Raw genomic sequence first — 16,887 nt, 5'->3', positions numbered from 1 at the left:
AAAAAAAAAAAGAGCGCCAGGAAAAGCACACCCCGATGCACGTTCATTCACATATGCACGCAGCAGGATCCAGCAAGCTCACAGCATAGTCCAGGCTGTGTGCTTTTTACTGACAGCACCAGCTCTCCTCTGTAAACATCGTTCCCAGGTTGTCACTTGTTCGCTTATCGCCCAGCCCCACGTGCAAAGTAGGGTCAGCTGCTGCTGCTGGGACAGACCTCCCACGTGTTCCAAGAGCTCCAGGAGAGCTGCTAGGCCATGAACATACCCTCAGTCTGTCCCTAAAGATGGGTGACATTTGGGGAAGAAGTAGGACAGTGTATAGGTGTCGCCTTTCCCTTGCTAACCTGTGACTGGTGGAGTGATAGGTTCAAGTTCCCTCTGTCACCCCTAAGGCTTGCTGATCTGCAGTAACCACAGGGCATGTGGCATCTGAGTAACGCTTGGCTTATCAACTTCATGTAATTCTTAGACAAACTACAGAGTAAGCTTAAAATGTTATTTATATTGAGTGGAAACAGCCTTTTAAAGAAAGAGGGTGTTATTTATTCATGTGTAATGTGTGCCTACAGAGGCCAGAAGAATGTATTAGTTACTCTGAAACTGGAGATATAGGTGGTTGTGAGCCACCATGTCCGTCCAGGGGACTAAACCCAGGTCCCCAGGAAAAACAGCCAGTGTTGTTGTTTTTCCAAGACAAGATTTCTCAGTGTAGCCCTGGGTGTCCTGGAACTCACTCTGTAGTCTGGACTGGCTTTGAACTATGAGGTCCACCTGCTTCTGTCTCCCAGTGCTGAGATTAAAGGTGTGCGCCACCACAGCTGGATTACAGCCAGTGTTCTTATAATCCCCAAGCTATCTTTCCTGCCCTGAGCAACGTCCTTTTCTCTTGAGACATGGTCTCCTGTAGCTGGGCTCAAACTCAATTCTGTAACCAACCTTGAACTCCTTTGACCTCCCAAATGATGGGATTGCAAGTGTGCATCGCTACACCAGGGTCACACAGGTGCTGGAGACCAGACCCAGGGCTTCGTGTATGCTAGGTAGGCCCTCCAGTGCTGAGCTACATCTCCAGCCCAGAAACAGCCAGCGTTGAGGGACTGTTTTCTGATTCCTGATACACCTCACATACCCCTAGAAATGCATGTTTTAGGGATCCAGACATTGGGCCTGCCTGTAGTGCTTACCATGCTGGTGCAAAGCCCTGGTGTTTGATTTCTCCCCACCATTTAAAAAAAAAAAAGGAACCAGGGTGATGAGTGTTAAATAATTTAATAGTATTCAGATGTGAGAATCTCATCAGTAGTTTCTTTTTCACAGTCACAGAATTTGGCAAATGGATCCAGCCGCTGAGGTGGATCCTGTCGGTCAGGAATGGGAAAGCCCCCATCTTCCCGAGAAGCAGACATGCAGTTTATCATCTTGTCCCTGGGTTGCCCTTTGCCGAATGCTTTCTCTAAAGAACAGGTGTCTGTTGGTTCCTGGGTATATCTGCCCCAAAGAGCACTGGCTCTGGTTTCCCCTGTCATGTCATGTGACATCGTGAAGGAAATCAAAGAGAAAGGTCACTTTCTGGAATCCTAAGTAACCACACACCACAGGCTTTCTTGTGAGTTAATGAAAATAAGAGCATTCATCATAAATTATAACCATCAAGAAGTGTTGACAGCCAAATTAGCGATCCTTGGGGAACTGCGTGTCCTGCCTGGCATCTTAAACGCATGCGAGAAAGCACTGTGCGCATGCGCGGCTGTTGCAGCGCCCTCTCTATGTGGTTAGGTTCCTACTTTCCTACTTTGGGAGAAGGAATTGGAACACAGACCCTGGGGGCTCCCAGGATGAACTCAGCACAGACTCACAGACAGCAGACGTCAGAGCACCGGTGACTGTGTGGTACTTAGGTGGCTGTGGTTGGACTGGGACGAGGAGGCAGGTGGTGGGAACAGGATCCCGGGTGGGAGAGCGCATCACACTAGGGGTCTCTACAGGGAATATCTGCACTGCAGATGGCCACTATTCTAGCCATGTGCAGCTCCACCCAAGCAGACAGCTGGGTGCACACTGGGCTGTCCCTGCAGGACAAGTGGCTAGACAGTTGATGCCAGTCACAGGGTCCTGGATTCTAGTCCCTCAAGGGTCCCCTAAAACATGGTCAGTTTGTCCCTAAGGCCATTGAGAAAATGCAACAAAGGAACACTTGGGCCTCTCCCCACCTTGTGCTTGGGGATGACTGGGGTGAAGGAGTCCAGGACACAGAGCCCTTCCTGGACCAGGGGTCTGTCTCTCCCAGGACCTCTACCTGGCCCAAAGGGTGTAAAATGGTCCCCAAGGGCAATGACTACTTTAAGCTGGACACCGACCTCATGAACAGCCCCGCCCATCTGGATTCTGTTTCCCCTATGACCCACAAAGCTTAGGCTGACTTTGCTTGCCCTGACCTTGGCCCCTGGGCTTGCTTTCACCCTAGGAGAACTACAGTTGGCCTGCGGGCTGGGCCCTGCTAGACCCTTCATGGTGAGGGTTCTTGTTTCCTCAGCCAGCAAGCATTAAGGTGGTCGGTGTGGCTGTGGTCTGGGACCCTGGCAGCCTCAGAACCTCCGTTCAGCTGTGCGTCGAGAGGACAGGGAAAGCTCGGCTTGCCATTTTAAAGACCTCAAAGCAACACTTTACTTTAGCCAGAAGCAATTCTGAGACTGTTGTCTAACCCAGCCTTGTGGTTTACTCTTGAGAACTAGGCCCCACAGAGCGTGCCCAGTGATCACAGCTAGGGCTAAGGACCTCGTGCACCTCAGTAATTCTCCTTAAGGCAGATTAACTCTGGCACTCACCATCTGAGGAGATGCAGTTTGCATAGATAAAAACTAAACTTACTCTTAGCTGGAGTTCCCAAGCAGCTAGGACAGCCTCAGGGCCATGTAGGAAGGCCATTGAATATGGATCACACCCGCCTTCTGCAGAGACAGGCAGGTTAGACGATCATATGGAGGAGATTGCTAGAACTGGGGAGCAGGGAGTTGTGGGCTTGCAATGTAGCCCTAGAGAATGGGGTGGTGACAGTGATGGGATGGGGGTGGTGGGAATTCTTTTCATGCCCACGTGTTAGAGTAGTTAATTACCAAACACAAGGCCCCAGAGGCATGTGGGTGAGGCCTGGACCCAGACACCTGTGATAAGGCGAGCCTCATCCTGTACATCCTGTACCACCCCACAGCTGTGTGAAACCAGCCAGGCAGGACCCTTAACCTGGATGCCAGTCCCTGGTCATCTCGGGGCGCCTGGCCTCCTACCATCCTGCCTGGCTAACACTTTACCACATCCAGATCTCTGTCCTGGGGTCTTCCGGTTTCTGCACTAAGGAGAGAGTACTTTCTTCCGTTCACTGATGTGCACGTGTTGAGGCCCTGGAAGGACGGGCCTGTTCTAACATCAGTTCTCTAGGAGAGAGGTAGCCAGGTATGTGTGGCTGGAGAAAGGTCCAGCAGCTCAGGCCTGACAGGCACTGTCCTGTCCTCAAGCTGTAACACTGGTACCAGCGACAGCCATGTTCTCTTGTACTGTTTTCATCTTAATACTAGGCATTTTTCTAACACTTCTTTTTATTTAATAAAAAAGAGAGAGAGGAGAATCAAGTATTGTGTCAATGTGAAGTATAAATACTGGCTTTAGATTTCATCACTTCATTTAGAAAGCCCAAATACCAGGGAGGCCAAAGGTCAGCCTGCTTTTGAGGACGTGGACCTTGAAGATGTCCCTGGGAGAAAGGCACACACCTTGCGGGGAAGGCGGGGAGGTTAGTTAGAAGCAGCCCGTTAGCACAAGGCACTGCCTCTTTCCACAAGGCAGCATCAAACCAAGACTGGCCTAGGGGAGCATACAGAACATGTCAGAGACTGCCCCCCCCCCCGTGCCATTCTGTTCTCAGCACGCCTCCCGGGGTGGCAGCGCCGTGCTTGGTGAACAAAGTGCCGTGCATCAGGTGGGTCTAGTGTTCCTTGTGGTCAAGTCCTCTCCTGGGACCAAGACCAGGGAGGGCCGAGCTACGCCTGTGCCATCACCTGCTGGATCCCCACAGGGTCAGGGGGGCAGTGTCGGTGCCCACACTGTATTCTCTTCACCAGCCGTCGGAGCTTGCTGGGGAAGGCTTTGTTGATGTAACGGTAGAGCAACGGCGTCACAGAGCTGCTTGAGAAGGCCAAGAACTTGGCCAAGTCCTTAGCAACCTGCAGGATGCCCAGATAGTGCCCCTCTGTGGTCCTCCCCCGTGAGGCCAGCACTGTGTGCCCCAGGCTCAGGTAGTAAGGCGTCCAGAGCCCAAACTGTGTGCACACGGTGGCCACCAGCAGCTTATGCACCGAGGGGTCCAGCCTGCTGGTGTCCTGGTCCAGGGGCGTGTCTTCCTTCCCAATCCTTGAGATGAGTGCCAGCGCATACAGCACGGCCAGGCCTGGCACCACATAGCCGATGAGCACCAGGATAGCGTCCGCAGCCTCCGTGTTCTGCATCCGGGCACACTCAGCGATGCGAGAAGACACATGGCTGCAGATGTAGAACAGCAGAGAGGAGAAGCTGGTGAGCATGGCCCCACCCCAGACGAAGCCACACACGTGCCGGGTGTTGTACACACTGGCCATGTAGGTACGTGGCAGGGCACGTTCGATGTAGTAGTCAAGGCTCAGCAGGGCAGTCGAATACATGATCACCAGGGAAGCCACATTGAACAGGATGAGCAGTGTCACATGGGCCTCGCTGCTGAGGCTCCACAGGGCCCACCTGGAGTGGGCGGGGCCCAGCAGGTATGCAGGTGCCAATGCTGTGAGCACCAGCCCGGCCACAGCCATATTCACGAAGTACACGTCTGGCATAGTCATGCTGTTCTTACTGGTCAGGTTGGCCAGCACCAGCAGGGCATTGTAGCCCAAGCCCACAGGGACACCTGCTCCCAGGTAGATCAGTGAGAGGACCCAGAGCCCCAGGCGCAGGTTCCGGCACAGCGGCTCCTCACCCCACACTGTGCTGTTGAGAGGGCCACAGCTCCACATGGCAGCTCACCCCAGCTTCACAGCTCTGCTGAGAGAGAAGGAACAGAGTTAGACTCCAGGAAGCACCCTCCTGCATATGTAGGGGTGTGTGTGTGTGTCTGTAAGCAGGAGGCTCCAGGCCAGGCTGCTGGAGCCAGGCCTCTGAGACTTCAGGGACATTCATAGCCATGGTGAGACTCCTGGACCATTTCTGAAGGAAATCAGAGTTCCAGGTGACCTGCCAGACTCTTGAACAGAAGCCTTTAGAAGCATGGTACACGTGCCCTCCTGTGCCGTGGCTACACCAGCTGTGCCTTGGGCTTTTCACCACCATCAGAACTCCTGCTGCCTCTGGCACTGGGGGCTTTTTGGGGACAGAACCCGCACAACCTCAAACCACATCCTGTGCTGGGCTGCCCCAACCACCGTCCTCACCTGATGGCTATCCCCACCCACTCTCGTGTGTACAAGACAAGCACAGCCTGTCATCTGGGACACACATCTGCCTGGTGCAGGGAGGGGCGCAGGAGAACGTATGGGTGGTGCACGGTATTAGGTGTCCCCCAGCACGAGCACACGTGAGCAAATGTGAGATATGAGTGTTGTACACCTGTAGTCCCCGCGCTGTACTCTGTGAGCAGGGCCTGGAAAAGCTACTGCCCTGGAGCTGTGTAGCAACCGGAGGCCCAGGCGCCTCTGAGGCTGATGACGCCTGGGGGCCTAGCGTGGATGCTCCATTGTGCCCACATAATTTTCCTCAAACGGGTTGGCCCTTTGTAGTTAACTCTTGAGGCTTGCTGGGTTTGTGGGCACCCAAATCCACCAATGCTGGGAGACGTGGGAGGCCTGGGTGAGCCCAGGCATTCCTTTCCCTCCCCCAGGGTCACTGACCTATGGGGCAGCATAGAGCCCGTGTTGCAGTCTGTCCAGTTAATCCTGATGTAACTGAACAAGAGTTTGGCAAGTGCATCTATAGAGAGCATTCCTCTTTACTTGTTCTTCAGGGACATGCAGCTCTTTAGACGAAACCTTACATTCAAACTGTACTTCGGCCCAACCAGACCTCCTGCCCACACAACCAAAAAAGAGAAAGCATCTGAACAGACACACTGGAAGCAAACATTCCCATTTCCCAGAGTGCAGGGGACACAGCTAGGAAGCCAGGCTGCTGGTGTTGGCGATGGTCCTGCCAACCTTAGGCCCCCACTGGGAGGGACCAGTGCCACCCAAGCACTGGTCTCCACTTGTACTGACTGTGTACTGACTGTGCTATAGGTCAGGGCATTGAGTGGCGGGTCCTGCAATGAGGGACACTACAGATGCACAGGCTGGCAGCAGGCACCGGTGGGATGGGGAGGCTCATCAGGAGGAAAATGGAGAGACCCACGCTATGGTCTGTTCCAGTGGTAGCCATCATTCTGGTGCCAGGTGCACTGTGCCTTTCTGGACATCAGTTTGTACCCTCTTCCTCCCCAGGTTGGACACGCAGGGTTCAGCTCAGCAAGTAATGCTGGGACCCTCATTCGGATGCACATGAGAGGCCACTGAGTAAGCACACTGTAGTCCTAGCCTGTGCTCCCAGCAGCTAGGACAGTCGATGAACAAAAGCAAGGCCATGGAGTGGGGTCCTGGGAAGTGCTAAGTGACTCTGCCTTCCTTCAAGGACAAATGCTTGCTGTATCCTCCACCAGACATGGGTTTCACTGGGTGACCCCCCTGCCTGCTACTTCATGGGAGGGGGGCTAGAAAGTGGCTACTGCGGGTTGGCGTACCCCAGCACTACCCTCCCGAAGGTACCTCTTTGTAGCTCCTCTGTTATACCAGTCACTCTGCAGGGTCTACTTTGCTGCTCCTTCTGTTCTGCAGCACCTACCTCCCTGCACACTCAGCACGGAAGGCCCAGTCTCTGGGCACACTGTCTCTCCCTGGCTGCCTGGCTTTGGAGGCCAGTGGTGGCTGAACAGACCACACATTATTGGAATCTTATCCACCAGACCACAGCTCCACAGTCTCCAGGGAACAGTGGGTATTCTGTGGCCACTGTAGCTGATATTAGTGAGTGTTCTGTCCTCTCCTGGTCACCAGCCCACAGCCATGTTCCTGCTGACCTGGTCTTGTGTAGCCTTATGGACCCAGGCTTTATGGATATTCTCCACCTGGTCCCCTTTCAACTCTCCTTCCTCAACATGGGACAGAGGCTATGAGAGCCCACGGGTCCTCTGATGAGAACAAGCTCCTCACCACTGATGAAAAGGACCATGCCCTCCAGCTCACTCAGACCCTACATCTACAGCACTCTTATTTGAGTAAATCTGTCCAGGAACTCAGACATGTTCTGTCCCTCCATGTCTGTGAGACTCTCACTAGTGGCAGGCCATCAGTTCTCTCCTCCCATGGGGCTGCCCTCCCTGGCCTGCTCATCCTCAGCGCCACTCAGCCAGTAGCAGCGAGTGACAGCCACCAGGCTCCTACCTGTATCACAAGTCCCTCCTTCCTTTATACTGTAGATTCCAGAGGCCAGCAGCAGGCAGCATGGCAGAGCCAGGGGCTGTGTCTCGGGAATCCCAGCCTCTCTGCAGCAGCCAGCGATGCGCGTGAGCATGGCGCACACTCCTGCTGCACTTGTTTTCCTTGAGTCAATTACTCACACGGTCACTGCCTCCCTTGGCAGGCGTGGAGGCCCCTCCCTATCTGTGTTTACAGCTGGTTTCGAGAGGGGAGGCGGCACTTGGACAGTCTGCCCTCCAGATCAAGTGTGCTCACGGCCTCTGCATCCGTCCCACAGAGCATCCAGCCCCTGGGTAGGGCCTGCAGGTTGGGTACAGGCAGCTCAGGTCCTGAGACCCAGAGCTTAGTATAAGTTCAGTCCTAAGTTCCCTTTTCTCTTGAGGAAATGAACTGAACAGACGTTTGTCTGTAGAACTGAGGACAAAATAGTTGGGCCTCACTGAGACTCTGCCATAGAGATGCTGGCTGTGTTCACTGCAGGCCCAGGGACACACAAGGCTCTTTGAAGGCACAGCAGCAGCACGGGGCAGGCTTAGAATGGAAAGCATTGGAGCTGGGGTAGGGGGGTCTGTAGCCTCCCACACGTGCATTTCCAGATGTGCGGGCATGTGACCTGCTGGGGGACACAGGAGCAGAAGGGACCTACTCTTTGGCTACAGAGTGCTGTTCCTGGCGGGACTGCTTGCCCCGCTGTGCCCCCATGCAGCCTGGTGGGTACAGCAGCTGCCCAGACTGCTAATTGACCTGCAGTAAGAAGTGGAGCAGGAGGTAGGGCTTAGGGCCTGCACTAGGCGAGCATCTGGGCTCCAGGGGAAGCATCGTGTGGAATAGTCAGGTTAGAATTCACTCAGTGTTCACACACTGCCTGCCATGGCCTGGCCCCTAGGTCTGAGAGCTGCACAGCACCGTTTATCCAACCTGGATGCACTGCAGAGGGTGTGTTTCTGGCCAGCTTGTGGGTGCCGAGCAGCTGATAAGCTTCATCCAGAACCTAGGTTTAACTGCTGTTCAAAATAGTCTTACTCATCAGAACTTTTATTTCAGATGAAAAAAAAAAACACAGAATGGTTGCTTTCATTTATCTTCTGAAAGTGATATTCTTTGCTGCTTGCTACGATGTTGCTCCCAGGAGGTCCCTCCTCCTGGCAGGGAGATCCCAAAAGCAGAGTGACTATGTGGGCTGAGACACCCATGTTAGGGGTGTAGGTCTGACAGAGTGTGTCACTAGAGCCTGCGTCCCATTTTCTTTGCCCTGGGAATGTCCCTGTGGCCACCCTGAGAGTGTCCCTCCCACCTTAAGGTGTAGGCTGCGGCTTGGGGAGGAACAGCTGGGTATGGCCTAATGACAGGTGGACGCAGCAGGCAAGGCCCCAGAACCACAGCAGGTCCCTGTGCTTGGCTGTAGAGCTCTGGCCATGTGGACCTCAAGTCTAGGCAGTTCCCCTTGGGGCACCCTACAGTGGGGCTCAACCTGTTGGGGTTGTGAGCACCTAACACTAGTGTCTCAGTGAGTTCAGGGGCCTCAGCCAAATACCTTCCTTAGCCACAGAAGGGGATCAGGGAGGCTGACCTCCATGGCGTGTGGGTGTGGATGTGTTCACAGGCCTCTCAGGGTTCCTATCTCCCTACATCTCCACTTCCTTCCTGTTCTCCTTGCTGCTAGAGAAGATGGACTTCCTGTAGCCAGTGAACAATGATTTGGTTTCTACCCTCTGACCTGGGCTAGCTGTCTTTCCAGTCAGCCAGGCCATCTGGTAATTTCCTTCCTGAGAAACTGGCTCACAAACCAGGGAGGCTGGGGAGAAATCTGATGGTCTCCACAGAGGTGCAGTCTGTACCTGACAGTGTCAGGGAAGTTCCAGGGAGGTGCCACCCCATGCAGCAACGTGGGGACAGCAGACATGGAAGCCCAGCATGCAGACTGCTCCCAGCAGGTGTCCGTCACACTCTGCCTGCGAGAGTGCAGTGTTCATTCATGACCCAGCTTCTGGAGCCCTGCCAACTGCTGCCACCAGGGAGAAGACATTCATTCCCTCCAGTCAAAAAGTACTGCCCACCGGCCCATCACCTCTCAGCCATCTTTCCCAGCACCACCTTCCTCACTTGTCTCTCTTGCCCTCATCATGCCTTCCTTCCGCTCTCGTTCTGGTTATTCCCATCCCCGGAACCCTCCCCCACAATTCCTGCCATTTCTACCCAGGTTTCCTTTGATTCCCACATCCCTCAGACATAGTACCAGGTCACACCTCTCAGGCCAGGCCAGCCCCTGACCCTGTCTCCTGTTCAGTGCTTTGTCATTCCTCCTGCTTGTCAAGTCCTGACTGGACAGCCACAAGCTCCTCATACTCATAGCCCAACCTTGCCACCAATGAGCGGCCCCCACACCATCAGAAGGGCGCTTGGTCTCTTCTGTCCTCCCTGTCTCTGAAGGCCTAGCCTCCCCACAGCTGGCCTGTTAAGTTGGTTTCAGGCTCCACTGAGTCCAAATGTGTCTTCCTCTAAAAGTACCCCCAGAGGATACCGTGGCAGCCCCAGCCCACACCCTCTCCCTCCCTCTCCACATGGCCATGGTGCTGCCCACTAACCCTCAATCCGGCCAACACCAGGTCCACGGTCACTCCCATCTTCTCTGGGTGCCCTTATATAGTAGGCCAGCATGTCCCTCATTCTGGCCATCTCCTCACCCCAGCAGGGGAACCTTGTCTAAGAGAGCAAAGGAGCTAGGGCCACACAGGCCTTAGGCTACCCAAGAGGACTGCAGTCATTCGTTAACAAATTCATTAATGATATAGTGATTCGCCTGCCCTCTTTCATACTTGCTTTTGTTTTTTTAATTACATCCATAAAAGAGTAAGGGGGTGGAATGGATCAGTTGCTAAAGCACTTGCGTGCAGACATGAGGACCGGACCTCCAGGGTCTATATAGCAGGCTAGGGGTGACTCTATACGTCTGTAACCCTAGCACTGAGGAGGCAGAGCCAGGCAGATCCCCAGAGCTTGCAGGCCAGCCAGTCTAGATGAATCAGTGAGAAGTGAACCTGTTTTCAAAAATAAAATGGAGAAGACAACACCAGATGATGATCTCTGTCTTCCACATTCCTCTTTGTCTCTGTCTCTGTCTCTCTCTCACGTGCGCACACCATGAGACTAGCAACAGAAGCACCGCCTCAGTTGAAAGCTCTTAAGGTTCCAGCATGTGAAGTCAGCAGAGGATGAAGAAGAAGGCGAGGAGGCCAGCCTCATTGAGCATGGGGCACATCTGCTGTGTGTAGGACAGAGATGGTCCTCACTCAGCTGGAGCCCGCAGCCTGCTGTCTTCCCTGTCTCTCCTCCTCTGTCCCACAATGTAGCAAAGGGAAGAGCAGGGCACAGGTTTCACAGAGGGCTGAGAGCAGAGCAAGGACCAGACCAGGCATCGGGACCAAGGTGGTGGGAGGCGCTCCAGTGTGTGACAAGTCCAGATGGCACTGAAATTTGCTTGGGGCCTGAGCTAGGTGTTGCTAGAAGACCGGAGGGAAAGACAATGGGTGCGAAGACAGTCCCTCACCCCAGCCAGGGTGGCAGCTCAGAATAGCCACCAGGGAGGAACTTGGGGCTCTGCATTCCTGTTTCCTGCCCAAGCCGCCTTGCTGACTCTGAGATGACCTCAGCCAACCTGTTCATCACCCTTCGAGTCTGACAGAAAGGCCGTGTAATGAGCGCCGCCTCCATCCGGGTGAGGTGAGGCCTAATTAGTACTTGGAGCTGAGCAGGCCGGTGGGCACCTAGGCGGTGGCTCTCTTTCCTCAGACACCACCCTTGAGTTTCTGAGGACTTGGCTGTGGGCCTCCTGCTGAACAGCCCTTCCTGTCCAGTGCCCTCAAGGGTGGGAGGCTTCCTGCAGCCCTGTTATCTTCCCCATTCTGGCCAGCCCATGGAGACCTGCAAGATGGAATCTTTAGCAAGAACACAGCTCTCCTCTGTTGGCTTGAGTTCCTAAGAAGTATCTATCCAGGCTGGGAGTTCCCATCTCACTTTGGGCTCTGAGCATATAACTCTGGGGTCTTGGGTTTTGTTGAGACAAGGGTTTCACTAGATAGCCCAGGCTGGCCTCAAATTGTGATCCTCCTGCTTCCGCTGCCTGAGTACTTGGATTCCAAGTGTGTCCAGTATGTCTAGCTCACCCTTGGACAATCTCAAGGCAATTGATCAGGGCACTCTGTGGCACTACTGCCAATCACCAGGTCCCTGCTCAGAGCTGGGTGCAGACAGGACTGAGTGGAACAGCACCCTGTGGTGTTTGCTCCACTGCCCAGCCCACCCTGTGGCACCCGTGATGAACAGCAGGGTCATACGCTACAGACCAGAGGATCTGGGGTCCTGAGCATCAGCGAACCAACAGTGTGGCTGCTCCTTTCCTTAACTATGCCAGGACTAAGTTGGAAGTGGCCACTGGGCCTGAGTGATAAAATGGGATAGAAACAGGTGCACAACGGGCACTGCTGTCCCTACAGGGAACCCAGGGCTTCTGCGTCCCTAATATACCACATCAGAGTGTTTCAGGCACGGTTGTATTACCCCTAAATAAAGGGTTGAGGTTTTGTTGTTATTTGTTTGTTTAAACAGGGTTTCACTCTGAAGGTCAGGCTTGCCTTGAACTCCTGCTGCTCTTGCCTCAGCCTCCTGCATGCTGGGATCACAGGCATGAGTCATTGTGCCCAGCCCTGAATAGCATCCTTACTTACAGACGCTGATTAGATCCCTGGCCTGATGTATGCTGCACTGCAGGAAGGCGTGTGAAAATGTGGGTGTGGCCTGGACATGGGGTAGTGAGGCTCTTGGGACACTCAGCCCGTCTTCCTGTGACAGACAGGCACAGGGGCTGAGACTTTCGTGCCAGCCCTTATGCCCCTCTGGTTAGGCAGGTTGTTGCCACCCTGTCCCTCAGTTTCCCCAGATTTAGATTAGGAAACTCCTCCCAAGCATTTGAGTGTGTGGTGGAGGGGGGAAGGAGGAGATAAGGCTTCGAGGGTGCCCTGTGCTTGCTAAGCCCAGGAAGTACTGGGCACAGAAATCTAGTCCTTTCCCTGGCTGTCACAGAGCAACAGAAGCTGGTCTGTGACCTTTCGCTCAGATTCTGTCAACTGACACTTGGGAAGAGGAAAACGGAGGGAGGCTGGGCAGGAAAGCACGTGGGCTCAAGAGACACACTGCACGTGAGCCTTCATCAGGGGTGGGGAGTGTGGCTACCAAAGCAAATGTCAAGAAAGGTCTTCCAGAATTCACTCTGGGGACATGGCCACATGTGGCAGAAGCTTTGCAAATGTAGTCTGCTTGGGCTTGGGGATGGCACAGGGAGCTTCCTGGTGTTACTCTAATATTAAACCACAGGGTAAATAATTGGCTTTGCTTGGCTTGTATTCACAACTTTCCAGGGAATGTGGAATTGGGAAGGGAAGTAGTTACGGGGGGGGGGGGCAGGGGGCGAAGAAGGATGTTCCGCCCTTAACTTGAAGTTCTTGAAGCTCTGCGTCTTGCAGTGGACCCCTCATGGGGCTCCCTGCGTAGCACAAGCACAGCAGTGACCCTGTTCAGGGTCACAGTCGCTAAGGACGAGAATCCATTCTCGGGCTGAAGGTGAAAGCGTTTCAAGGTGAGACGCTGTCGTCTTTTCTGTATGTCTTAATCTGAGAGTCCATGGGATCTAAATTAGGTGATTACTAGGGAATTTCTCTAGCAACAAAATGACCAGACTGAGTGAAAAATAGTGATCTCCTACTGGGTGGCCAGAAGTAGCCAGAGGCAGCAGCCCCTAGAAGAGACTGGCAATGCTGGCAGGCCCAGGCCCAGAGGGGGCTTCCTGTTCCCATGTGGCTAGAGCAGACTCATTCACATTTTGTATTTCATTCCTTACCTACTAATCAGGCAACCCCATCCTCTGCTGGGCATCTCTGTCGCCCGCTGCCCCTCAGTTCAGCACCATTTGTCTACCAGGTGCCATGGCACAAGTCTGGTATCCTCCCTACTCAGGAGGCTGGGGTAGGAAGATCTCAAGTTCAAAGTCAGTCTGGGTTACAGAGTAATGTAAGACCAGAGTGGGCAACTTTGAGAGACCCTGCCTTAAAGTAAAAAGAGGGCTGGAAGGTGTGGCTTAGCAGGAGGTCGCGGGGCTGAGGGTGGCTTGGCAGGAACCACTTTGCCTACCTTCATCCCCAATATCCAAAAGAGAGAAAGAAAAGAAAAAACAAAACCCACTCTTTTTCATTACAGGTCCTGGCCTACCTAGGGTCTCAAAAAAAATCCAGGAAAAAAAAGAAAGAAAGAAATCGAGATAAGACATCTCACAGATCTAATCATTAGGACTGGGAGCAGTGCCCATTCTGTTTATAGGATCGTGTTTTAACTGTTACACCTGTGCCCATTAGAAACTGAGGCATGGGGCTGGAGAGGTGGCTCAGGGGATCAGAGTACTGACTGCTCTTCCAGAGGACCTGGGTTCAATTCCTGGCACCCATGTGTTGGTTCACAACCTCTGAAACTCTTGTTCCAAGGGATCTCATATCCCCTTCTGACTTTGGTTCAGCCCCTTGGTTCACATGTGTCCATATAGGTCAGCTCATCCGTGCATCTAAAGACCTTGCTCCCTGCTCATCTGGTATGTCTTTGAGTGCACCTTTGGGGACACCTCTCTGATCCTCCTCTCCTTAGACCCTCTGCCAGGCACTGGATGAGACCATCTCCCCAATGGGGCGGCTTCTCTGCTGTGCCCCAGTGCCTGGCCAGAGATATATAGACGTAAGGACAGCAGACCTGGACGTGGTGCCCCCAGTACAGGACTGTGGTCATGCCCTAGCTCCTTCGACATTCAGAGCTCTATCTGAACGATGACAGCGGGCCTTCAGCTGCTGTAGGCCTGGTGGGTTGGTTATTTTGTTATCAAGTGGCCTGCTGTGCACCAGGAGATGCTCAACTTTAGTTGCACATCTGAAAACAAAGTGCTTCAAAAATGACTTCTAGATGTTTATCTCCCTTTGCAGTAGTGACCGGAAGCCTTGGTAAACAACGCTCCACTGTAGGAACTCCTGGCTCAGGAAGGCAGGGGCTGCGGCAGGCTTTCTGCGCACATGGATTGCGCAGGCTAATTCCCGTAGCCACCCCTGCACCTTCCTGGCATGTGATAAGAAAGCCAAATGACGTACATGAGCGGTTTTGATTCTCACAGCCTTTTGCTTTTCACAGTTGACAATGCAGAGGAAGGTGCATGGGCCAAGCAGCCAGCCTCAGATGCATTCAGCACAGCACCCTGTCTCTCTCTGTTTAGAGAGGCTCAAACTTGGAGCAGGCAGCCTGCCTGAGATGCATAAATACAGCAGCATAAATACCACCCTGTATTTATTTATGCAGAGGAGCCTGCCTCCTGCCAGCTGCAGGAAGCTGCATGGGGGATAGATAGGTTGGGACCAAACCACCCCTGCCTCAGAGCAGGCAGGGTGCCTACATGGGACCCTGGGCTGTGTCTCCCCTGGAGCAAGATGGAACTCATGCCTTTGCTCTCGATTTACTCCATAACTTGGCCTTCTTTCCCTGACTAACAAGGTTTGAGGCCTTCTCAGACGCAAGATGGGGGAAACAAACAACAGAAACATAAATAAGAGGCATTCTGAGAACTGCAAGGAGCAAACTCGCACAGATCGATTTTCCATTTCAGTCACTGGGTAGGCACACACCCCATGTGGGCTCCCATAGCCTCCAGCCTCTATCTGCTGTGGCTCCACCTGCAGGAAGCTCTGGAAGCCACAGATCTTATCTGGCTCTGCTGGCTATTTTTACCGTCCTGTCACAGTAGGTCTGGTCACAACAGTTGCTGGCTGGGTTTGCTTTGGTCCTAATGCAGATGGGGAAACTCCTAGCCACTCCTCCTGTTGGTATGAAAGGGGCCCCAGGGTGAGCACTGGGGTGCACAGGTTGCCAGCTCCGAGTCACTCTGGCCCTCTGCTTTGTCTTTGGGTAGGGGGGGGCTCTGTCAGCAACATCTCAAACGAGACAGAAAACTTACAGCTTCTCTCTGCAAACTTAGTCCCCTCTGCTCTGTGAAGCTTCAGGAGTATTAGAGTACTGGGCCTTTGAGAGCCTAGGGATCGATGTGACCCAGTGCTGGCCAGACTTGTAGGTTAGTGAAAGCCCAGCTTTGGCTGTAGGGAACCTAAGAGCCTGCAGGCAAGAGGAAGGAACTAAGGCAGGTTTAGGGAAAACAGAAAATTCAGTCAGAGCACTTACTCTGTAGACCTGTGCTCTACTCCCCAGAGGCAGTTGGTGTGCATCTCAGTATGTTTGGGGCACTAAAGGAGGGAATCATTACCACTTCAGAATTCCAAGGGACATCACAGGTGAGGAGAGAAAGCTCAGAGAGCAGCAAGCCCCTCTTCCAGCCTGTGAGCCACACAGGCATTTCCCCCCAACTTGGCATTTACCATTCATTTCTCCACCACCATGTAGATCTGCTCAGCCTACACCTTCTGACCTAAATCCCCATATGCCCTCACATAAGCTCTTGGTGTATAGTCTCCTCTTTCTCTTGGATCCACACCAAGTCTACCCTGACACATTGTACCCTGGAAGACACCAGAGGTTCTGGATTGGAAATCTGGACCTTGTGGTAGGTAGTTCTTCATAGCCTTAGTGTGATTATTAATAGTGTCTCTTTGCACTCTCTGCGATAGTATCTAGTCCCCTTGTGCATGAGCGGCGTTGGGACATGGTCAGAGCCATTTCAATGGTATTAATTTACAGTTCTTTAAAGCTAGCTTGTCCCCAGGTCATCAATTGCCTCTGATACATGCGTGGATGTGGGGGTGGATACAAATGTCCGGCTGCTGGGTCAGGACATAAGCAGGATTGCAGCTCTCAAGTGCGTAATCACAGACGGGGCGCTCTGAAGTGGCAGGTGCTGTTCCGGACAGCGGGTACCAAGTAAACCCTAGTCGGCATGCCTGCAGACCTCATCCTTCACCTGGGGTTTCTAGTTTCTGGCGTTGCCTCTCGTACCTGGTGACTGTCCAGGGCAGACGGCGCCAGTTCCGCTATCTGTATGCTCTTAGGGACGCAGAGGTAACCGTAGAGTCCCAGAAGAGCCCGTCGCGGACAGCGCCAGGGGTTCAGGACCGCGCGCCCGGCCCCTGGCGCCCGCCCAGTGCAGCCCAGCGCGGTCCCCTCCCACCCAGGACGGAGCTCTCGGTGCTCCCCGCCCCGGGCCCCACTCACCGCTCGCTGGGCAGCGGCCCGCGCACCGGCTACTGGCGGGCAGCTGGGCTCGCAGGAGACCGCGGAGCTCTCGGCGCGCACGCCGCGGGGGCTGTGTACACACGTGACCCCGTCCCTCCCC

General features: G+C 53.8%; 2 protein-coding genes across 5 annotated transcripts in view; one reads left to right on the top strand and one right to left on the bottom strand.

Annotated features, from left to right (window-relative positions):
- CUNH7orf50 (chromosome unknown C7orf50 homolog) overlaps positions 1-16,887 on the top strand; it is a 101,073-nt gene that overhangs the window by 60,318 nt on the left and 23,868 nt on the right. The window lies entirely within an intron of this gene.
- Gpr146 (G protein-coupled receptor 146) lies at positions 1,637-16,870 on the bottom strand. 4 transcript variants are annotated; one of them, XM_026789269.1, is made up of 2 exons: positions 16,767-16,870; positions 1,637-5,067 (listed from the first exon to the last, which is right to left on the bottom strand). In XM_026789269.1, the coding sequence occupies exon 2, from the start codon at positions 5,037-5,039 to the stop codon at positions 4,038-4,040; it is 1,002 nt and encodes a 333-aa protein (XP_026645070.1). In that variant the 5' UTR covers positions 5,040-5,067; positions 16,767-16,870; the 3' UTR covers positions 1,637-4,037. The 4 variants fall into 4 exon arrangements, with proteins under 4 accessions (XP_026645070.1, XP_013209271.1, XP_026645072.1 ...); XM_013353817.2 differs by having other exon boundaries at positions 1,637-5,064; XM_026789271.1 differs by lacking the exon at positions 16,767-16,870 and adding an exon at positions 16,551-16,570 and having other exon boundaries at positions 1,637-5,064.

This window comes from Microtus ochrogaster, unplaced genomic scaffold, assembly GCF_000317375.1.
Source record: "Microtus ochrogaster isolate Prairie Vole_2 unplaced genomic scaffold, MicOch1.0 UNK16, whole genome shotgun sequence".
Taxonomy (NCBI): Eukaryota; Metazoa; Chordata; class Mammalia; order Rodentia; family Cricetidae; genus Microtus; species Microtus ochrogaster.
The sequence above is the reverse complement of the archived record's forward strand: the minus strand, read 5'-3'. Positions and strand labels throughout refer to the sequence as shown.